This window comes from Rhea americana, unplaced genomic scaffold (assembly GCF_003343005.1).
Source record: "Rhea americana isolate MKP2758 unplaced genomic scaffold, rheAme1 scaffold_84, whole genome shotgun sequence".
NCBI classification, from domain to species: Eukaryota; Metazoa; Chordata; class Aves; order Rheiformes; family Rheidae; genus Rhea; species Rhea americana.
The window spans coordinates 2,431,080-2,447,067 of NW_028187023.1; the positions used below are offsets into that span (position 1 = coordinate 2,431,080).

Sequence of the window (15,988 nt, forward strand, 5' to 3'; positions counted from 1 at the left end):
AGCATCTGCAAACTGGGCTATGCTGGTCCTGTAAATGCCACCTGCAGTATTTACTGTACAGGAAGCCAACACTGGCAGCAGCAATCCTAGTTGCTTTCCTCCTCTCTGTAGCTCTCTTCTACCCTTGCCGTTTTTGCTTTGCTCCAGTTAGGAGATGTCGATGTTGAAGATGAGGTAGCAGAACAGAGATCAAGCTGATTTTCATTTTTTCCTAATAAAATAAAAACTCAACCTTGCACTCTTGAGAGAAAAATTGGATAGAATGATCCACTTATGATTAATCTCTTCCTCCCTAGATAAATGACTAGAGAAAGCATGGTTTTGGGGCAATAGGAAGCACGTAGGTTGGCATTTACCATCTGTCCAGGACTCGTGAATAGATGCCTTCTGCCGAAACTTCTCTGCCAGGTGGTCCAGCCTCTCTAGCCTCCGGATCTCGTTCAACAACCACTCCTCATAGCCCTTCTCAGCCTGCTCTAGGCCTCCCCAAGCATTGTTTATGTCCTAGAGACAGCAGCATGAGAAGAAAAGGGAGGTTAGAAGATGGGGAGAGGTGTTCTTCAGCATTTGTCTCAGTGGCTTCCAGTTGTTTGGAGAGATTTAGTATGAGCCTTTGATCTCACAGAGCTGTGCACACAGGTCAGAAACAAAAAGTCCCAGTCTTAAGACAGGCATGCCTAACAGTATCAAGATACATCTGTCTGCACAGGAGTGCCTCTTTGAACACTCCTCCATGCAAAACCTGACAAGACTCAACTATTTCTGAATGAAAAAGAATCAGAGGTTCCCAAACATCTCCTTGCAAAGGCAAGCAACTTGTGAAGAGTCTCAGAACCTAGTTTAGATACAGGAGGCCCTCTGGGCTTACTGAACTATATTCTGTAGGGTTTCTCCCTTCAGAGTGGCTCACATTGAAGGTAGGCATGCTCTGCCCATCTATGGGCTTTTTTTAGGCACAGTTGGGGGATATATGCTCAGTCATCCCCACTCACCGAGACCATTTTCCCTTCGGAAGGCATGAAGGCTGGCCTATTGCTGAGCCGCAGTTTGGTCTGCAAAGTGTTGAAATTGATCTCGAGTTGGCACTTCTCTTGGACTTTTGGGGGCTTGTGCAGGCGGCGGTAGTCCCGGAAGTCCTCCAGTTTCTGCTGCATGGCTTGCATGGTGTTCTCTGGAGCCCGGTTCTCCAGCCAGGGGATGGTGCGACGGATCCACTCCAGCAGCTGGAAAAAGCAATGACAAGAAGCCTTGAATTGAAATTGTGTTAAAAGTACAAGTGTTGCTCTGACCTTATTAGGGACTATTTACTTTTAYGCTAGCTGTCAGCAAGATTCTGCCAACAGCACTGCTTGTGAAGAAAAGYTTGCATGCTTTTGGGGGAGAGCGCTTTAGATATGAGTGGCCTATCCATATTTCTTTCCTCATTTATTTCTAACTTCCATTCCTCCCCGACCCCTGTTCACCGATTGTAGGAAAGATGTTATGAATTTGTATAGTCCTCAGCAAAGCAAGTTGAAACAGCTTGCTTTTTCCTTTAATTTCAGTACTTCTGGAACTCCTTTTAATAAACTATAGAAACTCAAAGCTGCTCCATAGGAGATTTGTTTTAAAGCAGATTATATTTGCCTTCAGATATAATTCAATAATTCATTTTTCTCCAGCTAGAAGGGGAAAAAGGAATTTTCCAGAGAAACATGGGCCAATAACATTCCCCAGGATTAGCTATCAGGATCTGGGTTTAAATGCAATTCCTTTCCACATAACACTGCCCAGAAACCAACAGCACCATGGACACCTACATCACTGGCCAGTTTTTCATAGTCTTCCATGAGCTGTTCATTTTCTTGGTTGACTGCCAGCACCTTGCAGATACGATTTGCTGCTGTCTCCGCCTGCCGAAAGAGGAAAAACAGGAGGGGGGAAAAGCGTGAAAAAAACATAAACCAAAGCTCGTGGTTCAGTCTCCTGCTACATACCTGTGGTAAAGTCTCCTAACCTTGGCTCTAGCAGCCCATCTCCGCTCCAGCAGGCCTKCCCTGCCCTGTTTGTTTTCTATCTGACCTTCTATAACTTTTCCCTTCTCAGGTGAATACCCTCCTTCCGACACTGCAAGCTTTACTGACCCCAGCCCTAGCTGCTGTGAGACACCCACATTTCTGTGCCTTCTCCTGAAGCTGTTCCCGAGAGAGAGCTCCATTATTTGTTTCTTACCAGAAGGACCCCAGCTGCCTCTTACACAGGCGTTTCTGCCATTGCTTCCACCCCATTCACCGCTGATAAGAGCTAAAATGCCAGTAACTGAGCGGTGTCAAACTGATGAGACTCTCTACATGCTTTTACCCCTAGGGAAGCTCYTAAAGGCAGTTAATCCATATACTGGACTTTGGCTAATTTCTGATTTCATTCTGAAGATAAAATGGTAGATACTTTTCTTTGCCTCAGATCTGCCCAGCAGATCTGTCTTCCAACATTCCCTAGGTTTCTGACACCCATCATGGGGCCAGCTCCTCTAACACCTTGCTGCGTGATACCTACCATGTATTTAGCTTTTCCTGGCCCAGCTGAGAACAAGATTTTTTTTTTTTGTTTTCTGGGTAAACTTTCTGCTTTTTCTTCCAAATAAAATCTCACAAGGTAGGGCCTGTTGTTATTTAGGATTTCCCCCCCCCTTTTCTTTTTTTCCCTCCATTGTGGGACCAAAACCTGGCTGTCAACAGGGAGCTGGATGTGTTAAAATATAAATTTGGAAAAGAGCAAAGATTAGAAAAAACCCAGTTACAAACTCAGGAGCAGTCTGCCCCAGAGTGCCATGCAGGAGCTCGGCATGGGGAAGACACCTGCTGTGCAGGGATTAGCCTGCTCTCTCTGTGGACCTGCACAGCTCCTACCATCATCATCATCATGGCAGGTGCCAGTCATGGGACTGACACCAAAAGAAGTTTTGCATGTGATTTTACAGCTGTGTGGAACTTTCTTTTTAATAAGCCTATAGCTGGCAAGTTCCAACCGTTTTTAAGAGGCCTTTTATTATCTGTTTATTCAATCTCCAAGGCCTTTGAGAAAAATCCTCTAGATTTTGCAGCTGATCCGTGGCAGCAATAATAGCAATAAAATCATAGATTCCACAGTGACGTATGGATTGCTAAGGTCCCAGGGGAAGTGGTGATCTTAGTCATTTGTAAGAAACTCCCAAAATTCAGTCACCTGTCCCTTTGCTAAAATGGGCCAGCTCGTAGATACACAGATATTAACTAATTAAAAACACATCAGAGGGCTCTGCAGAGGAGAAAGTGCCATTTCAATCTAAAAAAAAAAATAGAAAGTGCAAAGGGAGCTTGTACTCTGATCTGTTTTTAACAAAGATTTGTACTTCAGCAAACTGTTTTTTGACATCCACAGAAAGCTTTGTGGACATAGGACCAAACTGTATGTCAAAATAACATTCCTAGAGCATTATCATGAGGCATCTAGTGGCTACAGGGAACTGGTAATACCATACGTATCTCAGACTTCACTGAACAGGTGATCCATGTACATGCTTAACTTTCTCCGCTTTTTACTCCCCAGGAGCTCACTGCAGCAGTAGGGACCCCATTTCACAAGGGTATATTTTTATGTATCTGAGGATACATTTCCTCCAGCTGCACACGTTTTTCAATGTGTGTGTATGTGTTTTTAAGATCTATCCAAATACAAAAGCTTCCAGAATAGCAGTAATTATGACTATTTGTATCATCCTAATGATTGTCATGTAGAAGTCAATCTTCTTTCTCTCCTACAGCACCACTTGCTCCTCTACTGCTCTTGCCTGCTCTAGACTGCTGTATGCAATTCTATGCTGCAAAAGCAGCAGAAATGGAACTGGAGCCACTATTGTCATGAGCAACATGTTATACCGACTTGCTCAGAGCAGAGTAGGACAAAAGCATCCCAATGCTTTTGGTGACCTCCATGAATACCTCCCACACTGCTACTAATGAGCAGACCTGTGGTGACAGCAACCTCAGTGAAACACTTTCAGGCAAAAGAAGAGTTGCACACTAAGACATTTGTATGAGGCCAAGGCAGCTCTCCATACACCTTCAATCAACAGACTGGGAAAAAACATTTAGGCTTCCCTCACTGCCGAAGGCAATGATGCATTTACGATGCTCAAGCTGGCTCCGAACTTGCAAGGATGCTCACAAGGCACAGAGCAGCACTGAGAAGAGGTACTATCCTGGGGCCTGGACACTGCATACCTCCTCTACTTTTAGAGCACTAGTATGAACTGATAAGCTTCATTGCAGCATGGCACTGACAAATTATACTACTTGCAGTCAGAGACAGCATGGGGAGGGCGAGCCCGTTCTGCTTTCAGGCTTTCTGCTCAACAACAGCACTGCTGCATGACATGCACATGCCATTTGGTGGTCTCAGAATGAAACTGTGAATAGCCAAAGTAGCATTGGTTTCTCTGCCATTTGCCTTTTCTATACTTTTCAGTCCTGACTTGGTCTGCCTAGAGCAGAAGGGGAATTGTATCTGTAGCTCATGGATCCAGGTCTCTCTGCTGAGAAGGATGATAAAGGAAGGTATTCCCATAGTGCGCTGCGTAGTGGGGTGCCTGCCTGTTGCTGCCCTCTGGCCTCAGAGCACCAGCCCAGAACAATGTATGCCGAACTTCTTTTAATAAAATGGTAAAACATTAGAAAGTTTCATCCCGACATCAAGTTTTCAAAATATTAAGGCAATCAGTAGTAAACAATCATGCGTTTAGTGTGAAAGTCAGAAGCAGTTAGAAAACAAGCAAACCAACCAAAGCAAGTATACCTACAAATATATATATATATATATATGTATGTATAAAAATAGCATAAAGGAAAAGCAGCCATCCACACACACATCATGTCAGACTAGGGTCCCTGTACCTTCAAAGGCTCAGTATAAGACAGTGAAAGAAGCAGAAAGCAGCTCATAGGACCTCCCCTTCAGGGCTGGTGGCAGTAATGAAAAATCTGAATGAAAAACGGAGTGATATCATAGTAAGTTACCTAACCACGCACAAGGCAGCAGTGCCATGAGAAATTCAGGGCTGGGGCTCGCGCCTGCCCTCAGTAATCCCTGCATTTTCCCAGGGGTTTAAACCTATGTCACTCAAGAGCTGGCTAATGTACAGCAGGAGCTGTGGCAGCTCCACAGCGAAGCTGTGCTCCTCCTTCCATATCACAGGTGAGTTGCTGGCCCATCAGGCCTGTTGACAATCTAATAAATGATTAAATCTTTAATGCTCCCTATAAGCCAGTTAAGAGTACATGGSATTGCAGCTTTAATAACTAAGAAGCTCAGCATCTAGGTTCTGCTCCAGTTCCTTGGTTTAGGTCCTGAAGCAGTAAAAAATTGCTTTCAGTTCTCCTAGCAGTCCTAGCATACACCTGAACTGTTGACAAGARCATGGGATCTGCTAAGCAGGTCTGCAAAGGGTGGAACGGGCCTAGAGAGAAGAGGAGCAGACTGGCAAGGGCAAGGCTGCTCCTCCAGCACAGCCAGAACCCTGCTCACATTTGTGGTTTGCTGTTTCCTTAATCTGGAGAACTTCAGGTTTYACAGGAGCACCTCACTAACAGCAGGCCTTATCACTGGGTTGGCATGAGTTCTGAGACTGCAGTCTTCCTAGGCAAGTATCAGCTGACTGAAGCTTGCAGCCTGGTCTTAAGGGTTTTGAACTACTTACAAAGCAGTACTCTACTGGACAAGTCACAATGATGCAAACTATTCCAAATGGAGAGATCTGCTGCATTGCTGTGGGACATAGAGTTCCCTGGAAACCAGACAGCATCATCTAATTCATATGAAACAGGACTCGGAACAAAATGCAGCATTCTACCTTGAGCTAAAGAGCTGCTCCCTRGAATGTGCTGCCTGTATTCGCCCTCTGAAAGCCAACATCAGCATGGTATCTACACCAGKGCTGCTACCATCAGCATTGTTTTGTACAAAAGCAATGAAGTCTTTCTGGAGCCAAGTTGGCCCTCAAGCTGGGCCACATGTGGGCTGTGTCTCAGACAGAAAAAGCCTGGGGTGAGACAAAGAAGTTGTGGCAAAGGGAACCAGGGAGATTTTGTGTCCTGTTCTTAACACGAARAATGCAGTCTTGAACTTTAGACTTTATTGCTCCAAAGTCCAGTCCACTCCCTGAAATCAGCAATGATCTTCTGGAAAGGCTGTAGCTCAGCCAGGCTTGGGCCTGGGTAGAGAGTATGGATGTTTTTGTCTATTCAAAGAGTTGCAAGGGAATTGCCATTTTAGAGGAAGTTCACACAAAGGAGCTGTGAGTGACTGTTTGGTTTCTCTGAAGACAAATGTCCTGATGCTAGGCAAAGAGACTTTTGAATAAGGAGGAAGCAGGTAAARTAGAGTTCAAGTTATGGAAATGGGCAAAGTAAGGGAAGGGGAAAGAAAACATAGGTGGTTTGTGAAAGGAAGGAGAATGACTGGGGAGAAGGCAAGAAAGGAGAAGTGGGTGAGTATGGAAAAGCTCAAGACCTGACAGGAATGGACTTTGTGGCTGGAGCACAGAAGTGCCACAAAGGATGCTGAGGGCTACCCCTATGAAACCAGCTCACAGATGATTCAGCCTAGGAAGAAGAGACTACTGACCTAGCAGTGTGAAAGGGGRAAAGGCAGCTCTAGGAGGATGGTCTGCAAGCTTCTGTCTTAATCAGGCTTTTATTTGGATAAGGCTGATTYGATTAGGGTGCTTCTGGAAATGCATCACCTGGCCAGCACGATGCCATCAAGACACTAGTCCCTGAAAGGGTACTGACTCTGACAGAGCGGACGTTCAGTTTTCTTTCTATGCTAGCTTCATTAAATCTTTTCTCCACCACCAGGGTGTGAAACTGGAGCAGCTCAAGTRTGTTTGAAAGGATCTTCTCAGCCTCATTAAATCACTCCTTCAGCCAGGCTGCAGATCACACACCTGCAGACCTCGCTGGACGCCGCGCAGCTGAGGCTGCTCAGCCGGAGCACGGCGCTGGGCTTCCCTGCAAACGTCCTGCAGCGGACGGAGGGCCTGGAGCGTTTCTCGGCGGAGGCGACTGGTGGGCAGGGCAGGGAGCAGGGAGGGGGTTGTTAGCGGTAAAGTCTCACCTTCTGCGCCCCTGAGAAGGCGTGGTAGTAACATGAAACATAGGTCATAATGGCCTTCTCATCCGGCCTTAGCGTGCCTACAATATCTGTGCAGAGAAGGAAAAGAGGTTGAAAGGATAAAGTAAGAAGCAGCACATAGAATAAAACAAAACAGTCACGGGTGGCGTGAGAGAGGGGGAGAAACTTCCCATCATGCATTGCAGGACAGGCCAAACAGATTTCCATGCGGAGAGCTGGGAATTCGGATCAGAAGGTGGCTAGCAGCGTTGGCTCTGTGGCTCAAAGGGGCACCCCGTCCCCCTCCCCCCAAATCCAGGGGGTTCCCGAGCTGAGGACCCGGGCTCGGCACCTGCACAGCCGCAGTCTCAGGGCCCGGCCCAGTGACAGACACGGGCGGTTTGAAGGGTTCGTGTCCACGCCCGAGGCCTTTCTGTATGCCGGGGAGCCAGGGATCACAGCTCCCACACGCACTGTGCGTTCCTACGGCACCGGAGTACAGACCGGCTGTTTGGTTTCGGTACGAGATGTTTACAAGGTTTCGCCCACAAAATGTTTTCCTTAAGTGACTCCGTTACCAAGAGCAAAATTGCTAAACCAAACACTGCAAGGACTCAGCTGCCCAATCTCTGGCTTGGCTGGGGAGAAACAAGAAAAAAAATGAATAAACAAAACCAGGCATCTCAGCCCTGATAAGTAATGCTCTGCCTGCAAAACCACCACAAAGCGCCTCACCAGACACACTTTGTAAGCCCCAGATGAACTGGGGCTGAATTTTGGCAAAACTTGAGAAAGCAACAGTTCTAGATCTTGAAGCAAAGGTGCGGGAACCTGCAGTTCATGTATGATAAAAGATAAAGCTTTGGGTATTCATTGGACCCTTCATAAAAGCCCGAAGTCAACTCTGGACCTCCATCTTTGAAAAAGAGGGGAAAAAAGCAAACAAATAACGGCATCGTCACCAGTGGGCACAGGCTGTAGTGTCTGTTGAGCAGAACAACTCATGTGCTCTCCCTCACTGTGATGCCAGGCATCCTAGCTCAGACTTCCCAGGCTACTCTCCCTGGAAGAGCGGGTGCGGGTCCTCGGCTGACGAGGCAGCAGGCAGGAAAGCAAACAGAAGGCAGAGCTCCCTGCTCCCCAGGAGCTGTGTGCGTGCCAAGGAGCTGGCATACAGAAGGGCTGCTACAAGTAACACTGACTAGAGGCAAATAGGACTCTTGGCTCCCTTGCCCCAATGTGTTATGTTTGGGGCACCACTTTGAACCAACAGCCAACTCTACCAAAACATAATAAAGATGCCCGTAGCTAGAGAGGAGAGAGAAAAAGAAAAAAAGGTTTGGACATTAGCAACGGCACCAGGTGTGCTCTGTGGAGGGATCTTGGGATCCTGCGATACCTTCTGGGCTCCTGAGAAGGCGTGGTAGAAGCTAGAAACATAGGTCATGATGGCCTTCTCGTCAGGACGGGCAGTTCCAACAATGTCTGTCAAAAAAAACCTCACGTTAAGAGCATAATCAACTGATGGGAGGAAAGTAAAGGAGAGGGCGAACCACAACTGTCCAGGAGGCCTGCTGCAGTGTATCTGCTTGGTATAGCAACTCTGAGGGGGTTCCCAGCCTTCCCGAGATGTGTCTCGGGAGCCAGGATCACCCTCCTGGCTCCCCTCCCTCATGATAAAATTGCTTCCACAGTCTGGCCAGCCTAATGGGGCCATATGTCAGCACACATATCCCGTCAGAGCTCAACTCTGTCCAGACTATGTTCCTATGAACGACGGGCTGAATCAATCCAGACTAACAACAGGTTGACATGGTATTTATAGATGTATCATGCTGCAACTTTTCCATGTAGTTCTCCAGGGAAGATGCTTCCTCCCTTCCCTTCCCCCACCTCTTCAACACACTGATGGGCTTGAATTTCAAAATGCACTCTCAGTTTCAAGGGAAACTCAACACCTCCTGAGATTGGTATTGTGGAATCGAAAGATTGCATATTATCTCCACTCTGCTGGGGAGAAGAGCCACTAGGACAGACAAATGGGAGCTCCTGCAAGGGATCCTCTTCATCACTGTTAGCTTGGCTGAGATCTGAAGCTCTCTCTGCTATTTTGGAGGTGGTTCTATTTTCTACAGAACAGCAGAAAACACTCAAACTTAATCTACTCCAGAAGCCTCATGATGTTTTGTGCCCTTGACATGATGAAGGCAGGGAAAGCAAGACTCATCCTGAGGGATAGAAAATCCTGCCTCAGAAGAATGAACATGAAAATACTAGTTACCTAAGCACAGGTTAACAGAGTTCAGCTGTCCTACCTCCACCTTTCCCCCTTGTTTCTCTCTCTTCTTTATTTAACAAAAGCTTCTAACTGCTTCTGCTGCACAAACCAAGCCTCAAATATAGCTTGTACCACTGAAACTAGCTGGCTTTGGGCAAGCAGCCACTGTACCAGTGAACTATTTCAGGCTGCACTCTTAGAGATACTAAGCCCACTGTCAAGCTGGTCCCCACAAGCCACTGAAATGTAATTCTTGCTGTCCCAGTAGCCTCAGGGAAGCAGTCACACTAAGCAGGAAAAGCATCTCTGAAAAACATGGATTTCTGCCTTGGTCRTCAGATCCAGTCAGTGAGGGATCTTTGTGCCCAATACTTCTGAGTAGTCAAGAAGAAGCAATTTATAATATCAGGCATGGGGGAAGCATGGCCGATAAGAATTAAGAAAAAGTAAGAGATCTGTTCTTGCTGACTCTGCTCTACACATCTGCCTCGTTCTCAAAGATACACACATATATATATAAAATCCCCTAACAGAAGGCCACCAGCAGTGCCAGAAAGAGCCTAAAATATAAATTCTGGACCAAAGTGAGCACAGTCCAACAATCTACGTTTTCTCAGTATTAAGCCTGGTTCTTGAAGGGGAATACTCTAGCCAGCAATGGATATAGCCAGGTGTTACTCCCCTCTGCCTAGTGCATCAGCCCCAGGTTAAGATCTCCATACCAGACTTAGAAGACTGAGGGACACAGAAGGAAGGGGGAAGCAGAACATGTGATTATTTCATTGTCATTTTTTCCTATATATTTGGTACATGGTGATGAAGGGAGCATTCAGAGGTTAGTGAATTCTGTATAATACAACTGCACCTAGAAGTAGGAAATTTCTTGAGAAAAAGCAAGTTAAAAGCCATTGGGTTCTACTTTACCTTCTGCATCCAGCATTTTGGGGATATCCAGATATTTCTCAGCTACATCAAAGGCTGTGTTTAGATTAGTGAGAGGATCATCCTGAAAAAGAAACAAAGACCCAGAGCATCAGCATCAATGTGCAACAAGGTACATAGCATTTCTCTCAAAACAGCGCATTTTTGCCTGATTTGACTCATGTTAACTTAGCTGTCCTGACAAAATTATACAAAAATCCCATGTAATAGGATGCAATAATTAACTTCCTTCTAAAAGCAGCACCTGGAGACTCATGAGATGGTAACAATATATAATCTATGGGCTTGCATCAAGAAGGAATAATGCATTTTGTTTTGAACCTACTTTAAAACAGTACTATCAGTTTCACATCAGATTGATAGCAAACAGCTGTATCTCACATTCATATCTTAGGTTTACATTAGGTATGCAGCTTCCATTTCAAAGAACTGCAGAGCATTATATCTGTTAGTACATCTAAGCAATACCAAAATAGGAACAACATCTGGAACGGTTGCTTTCCTTAGCTAATGTACAGTTTGTTGAACACCAGTTGCGTGGGAGGAAGAGAAATGTTTTAACATATTTCTATAAAATAAATATATAAAAGTTCCCATTTTGTCTAAGTATTGGTTTTCCTCCTAGGCACTGCACAGGACTTGCCATCTCCTTCGTATGTTTCTATTTCTTTATATATAAACCTTCTGCTGTGACAGGATGCACTTCAGATACAGACATCAATACACAGTAATCAAATCCTAAACAAAACAAGTGTGAGTCATATCACAAGGGTAACCAGATTTTAAAGAGTCAAAGAAGAGAATTTGAAAGGCAGATGTCAGCAGAAAAGAAAGTCTTCTGCAAACTGTTTACAGCATTCAGACATAATGGTAAGCAACCAGTGACCTGTATGAGCCCTCATACAACTGACTCAATAAAGGTTCACTGGAGCACCTACAGTAATAAGATATTGCTACTTTATGAAAATATTCTATATTCCTGCATATCCATGATACTTAGTTATTCTGTAGGATCAATCCATTTTACCGAGCAAATGACATTTGCACTACCAGTTTCTACTGCTGAGACAGCTGGCTTCTGTTGGAGGAGAGGCTGTGCACAAACTGCTAGTGTTTAGTCACTGTGTTTGCTAAGAGGCTTTCAGAAGAGAGGAAGGATGGTGTCCCTCTCTCCATATTCTTATCTGTGATACCTATGGTTAGATCTGCCTTAAAAATTAGAAGATGGAGTGAAATTGTTCCACCTTCTTTTAGACTGGCATCCATGTTCCGTTTCTTTTCTATTTAAGAGCATGTGCCTTTGATTACTGCATTGACCTGGGAGATTTAGCTTTGCACAGACTTTAATCAATAGGCAATCTCCCTTGGACCCATCCAGCGAGACAGATGAAGTTACATGGGCTCAGGCAAACAGGGAGTAGACATGCAGAAAGGTTCCTTTATGGCACTGGTCATTATGTAGCCCTCATAGCTAAGAAACAGCTATTCTGAGTTTCTTGCAGCAGTTCCACAGGAATGAACACATGTACTAAGCTGGCATCCTCTATCAAGATCATGTTGCTTCAAATGAGCATCTCCAGTGGACAGCAACACTTTGCGTACCAAGATAAATCACATGGAAGCCACCAAAATAAGACACTACCAGTGATTCATATTTAGTCCACTGGAATAAGCCAATATTAAGTGAGGAAATGTTGCATGGACCACAGCACAATGAAACTGGCAGCTGTCACACTTGCTAGCAGACCCCTAGCTCAGCACAAAATAGTATTTTGTCCCCGCATGGTACACCTTCCAGTGGTTACTGCAAGAGATATTTCTAGATCCACCTCTTCAAAGCTTAGCAGTGTGCAGGGGATTTTAACTATCTTACAATTGCCCTATACAAGGGAATTACAGAGACTGGCACAAGTTCAGCTTCAGCCTACTACTATCCTATGTGTGCTGTGGGAAAACTCTTAAAAATCCCGAAGTGTAACTAAATGCCTCACCTCAGAAGCTGAGATTAGCTGGTATATAACATGCTTGTTCAATACAAGCAAATACTTAGACTTAGAGGAAGGAAAAGTAGCAACCTGTTGCACAAGTGCAGGAGCATCCAAAAATCCCAAGTGGCAGTTCCCTTGTCAACTCTCCCCTAGCCCATGCACCATTTTTTACTTCTGTAGAAACACCACCACTATGTACTTAATCTCAGCTCACGCTGACAGTGAACACCATGGTATTACCAACCACTCAATAGCTTAGTATTAACACAGACTCTTCCTTGGCACAGATCCACCTGATTGAGCTGTCTGAAGGGCAGTCAGAGCCAACAGCCTCTCCTGGAGGAAAGGGAGGGGCAAATTCACTGCAGATAGCTTTCCTACCAGTTTACAAGGAACACCGCCAGGAGCATTACAGCAAAAAAGTTGTAAGTTGAAAGTTGGGAGAGGTTTCCTGGTGGAAAATTTACTGGCTTGGGCGCTCCCAAAGGAAGGGCTGGAAGTCTCAGTATATGGGAAATTAAGAGTCATTTAGGCATAGGCAGCAGACTTCTATTTTCTATGTAAGAAAARCATGTGTGAAGTGGTCTCTAGGGGAATGAAGGTGAAGGTGGTGCTACTGCAAGCAAGCTACCTAGGCCCAAGACTAGCTAACAGATGACCAAAGAGCTAAACCTGAGAAGGGCCCTGGCTACAATTACTTTCAGAAATAACTGCTACAGCAAGAGCAGTCTTTTCAAAAGGAATCTGTTGATGCAGGAGCAGCAGGAACATACCTGCACTCCTGGAAAGCACTGACTAACATCAATTCCACCCTAGTTAGCTAGGAGGAGGCAGTCCAGCCTCGTAGGTTATGTCCATACCTCAGTAATATAAACTTGGAGCAATGCAATCTATCCATTGCATCCTTCAGAAAACTACAAGCAGTACAAGACACAATAGCTCATCTCTCCCATGAGACAAGCTGCCTGTCCTCCAAATGCTGCTGGTTTCTGTAATTTCTCTTGCCAGGCTTTCAGACCTACTTCTTCTATTTAAGGTACTTACTCTGGCCTTGGCAGACATGAGAGAGTGCCTGAACCTTCAGGTTGTAGAAACAGCTTCACATGTCATGCACAACAGGTGGCTCATCATAAAAATGAAGCTTCTTTGTGCACGAGATGGTTTCTCTGGGGCCTGTCCAAGACTAGAATGGGGTTTCAGCTCCTATGTACTTTCTCCAAACCCCTCTGCTTTCAGTTCCATCTCATCACACACCTGTTAATCCTTATTTTAAATCCCTAATTACAATTAACTCCCCATGGAAAAGGGAGAAAAGCTAAGAACGGCCTGGCAGCCCCAAAGCTTGCAGTGCAGCACTCCAGCACTACAGTTGTGGGAATGCTTTGGGAACCCAAAAGCAACAAAGCAGAACAGAAGCCAAAGCACCTGTCCTCACTTCCACATTTACATGCATATCCAAGAATAGCACTGGCTGATACGAGATTCTGCAGAGTTGCCCCAATTCCCCACTGCTCATGTGAATACTGAAGTGGGAGATGCACAAAGAGGAGCAATAACTTCCCAGGCTCTGGCTGGGCCAACCATGAGGAAAGCTGTAGTTTTCCCATGCAAGAATTACATTGTTTTAATGGTGACAGAGAGCAAATCTGACCAAAACAGACATGTCTACCTGACATGTAGTCTGCTTTTGCTGACTAAAGACTCTACCACAGCTCCTCTTTTTTCACCACAACTCTAACTCGCATGGGGGAAACTTCTCTCCTCCAGCTATCTCTACGTCCTTGCAGCACATAATGTTGCCATGGCAATTATTGCAGTGTCACATAAAAAAAATTTCTATTAGCTAGCAATCAGGATAGGAGTTGGAGGGGGAGGGAAGTTGAGAGGAAAGAAAAAGCAGTTACTATATCTAGCAGAGCTAAAGACTCTAGGAATTAAATCCAATTAGTATAGTCCACGTTTTCAGGAGCATCTGGAATAAATGCATCCAACACACAGTACAAAGCTCACATGGACCACGTTTCTGTATGGACCGCATTATATGAGGCGGTGTTTGAGCCATCAGTCAACTATTGTGCTAGATGAAAAGATCTTAGATGCGGTTTGCAGCTCAGCTAAGAACAGGAGTAGGAGGAGGAAGGGAAGCCCCATCTTCTGCACATCCTTCACATGCAGACCTTGGGCCAAACGTCAAAATCTTACCTACAGTGACCTGAACAATAGCAGATAGACCTGTACTGCATAGAAATCATCTCACCGAACAAATGGCTGTAATGTCAGGGAATTACTGATATCAGATTGAGTTGACTTGAACCTTTTATTTTGGGGCCTGGTCCACACAAGCAGGTTGGCAGGTATAGCAAATTCAGCTAGATACTGTGTGTGGGAAAAGAGAATTATGCTTTCTTCACTAACAAAACTAGATGAGAGAAAAGAGCTAGGAGCAAAACTGAAGACAAAACTGTGCTAACAAAAGAATCTGCTACCTGTGGGGGGAAGACACAGAGCTACACTGGCTACCTTTTGCTAGTATACACTGCCAAAGGTGGGTTGACAGCACAGACATAGCCTCTGTGAAGTGATAAAATACACTAAGACTGCACAAAAATACTGCTCAAATAGGAGTTACAATGAAGATCTCTTGATGGCTTAGACTGGCTGATGTTCACACCTCTCTCTTACGTATTTGCATGTGTGTACGCATAGAAATACAGACAGACAACTCTGCCAAAGGCTCAGACACAAACTAAGATGCTATTAATCACTCACTAGATTTGAAAGAGTCCTGCATATGGCCATCTAATCTACCTTCCACTGTGATGGCTGCTTCTCAGCAGCTTTCCTCATGTCTTCCTCTGGAAGATAAAATTCTCTGGCAGAGCCAGGGAAAGATCAATTTTTTTTTTTTTTTTTTTTTTTGAGGGGGAGGAGGAGAGGGGAAGTAGGCTGCAAAGAGAAGGGCAAGGACCAGCTGAGTTGAGCCAAGGGCGAAGAAAGAAGGAATAAAGGAGGAAACATGTGACAGAAATAGTCCAGGCAAATACTGTGTTCAGGAACAAATCAGACTTGTACATGCTACCAATGTGTTTGAAAGAGCTAGCATAACAAAAACAATTTTCCTTCAGCACACACCAACTACCAAAGTTAAAGGCTAAGCTCTGAGGTAAGTTCTTCCCAGCTACTGACTCAAAAGAGTGTACTTTAGCTGTGGTAGAATATCAAATGTGCACTTAATCTTATATTTTTAGAGCAAACTTGGCAGAACAACAATAAAAAGGATATAGGCAAGACTCAGAAGGAGGGCAGACTGCAGGATGAAGGCTACAATCAAAGGTAGGTGGACAGGGGAGCACAGAACAGTTCCCTTAGCCTTACTCCAAGGTGGGTAAATCCCTTCTCATCTACACTGATTTTTGATAGGACAATCACCCTCTCTTTTGCCTTGAAAAGCTTGCAGGCAAAATGATCAGATAACTTTCTTTTTTTACCCGTCATCCCATTTTTGCTTGAGTTTGGCTTAGGCCTTTGTTTGTAAAGGGGAGCACTGTAGAATTTTCCCAGCTGTGTTTTTCAGACAAACATTGCCTAGCTGCTTTTATTTTCCCAAGAGTAGCCTCTGAAAATGTAGTTATTTCTGACCATTCTTTTTTTG

General features: G+C 44.9%; 1 protein-coding gene across 1 annotated transcript in view; it reads right to left on the bottom strand.

Moving 5' to 3' along the window:
• ACTN1 (actinin alpha 1) overlaps window positions 1-15,988 on the bottom strand; it is a 50,587-nt gene that overhangs the window by 16,466 nt on the left and 18,133 nt on the right. The window contains exons 7-11 of the mRNA XM_085323355.1: window positions 10,331-10,412; window positions 8,528-8,613; window positions 1,800-1,892; window positions 993-1,223; window positions 357-504 (exon numbers count right to left, since the gene is read on the bottom strand). Of these exons, the coding sequence (XP_085179481.1) occupies window positions 357-504; window positions 993-1,223; window positions 1,800-1,892; window positions 8,528-8,613; window positions 10,331-10,412 (640 nt within the window). The remainder of the gene's footprint in view (window positions 1-356; window positions 505-992; window positions 1,224-1,799; window positions 1,893-8,527; window positions 8,614-10,330; window positions 10,413-15,988) is intronic.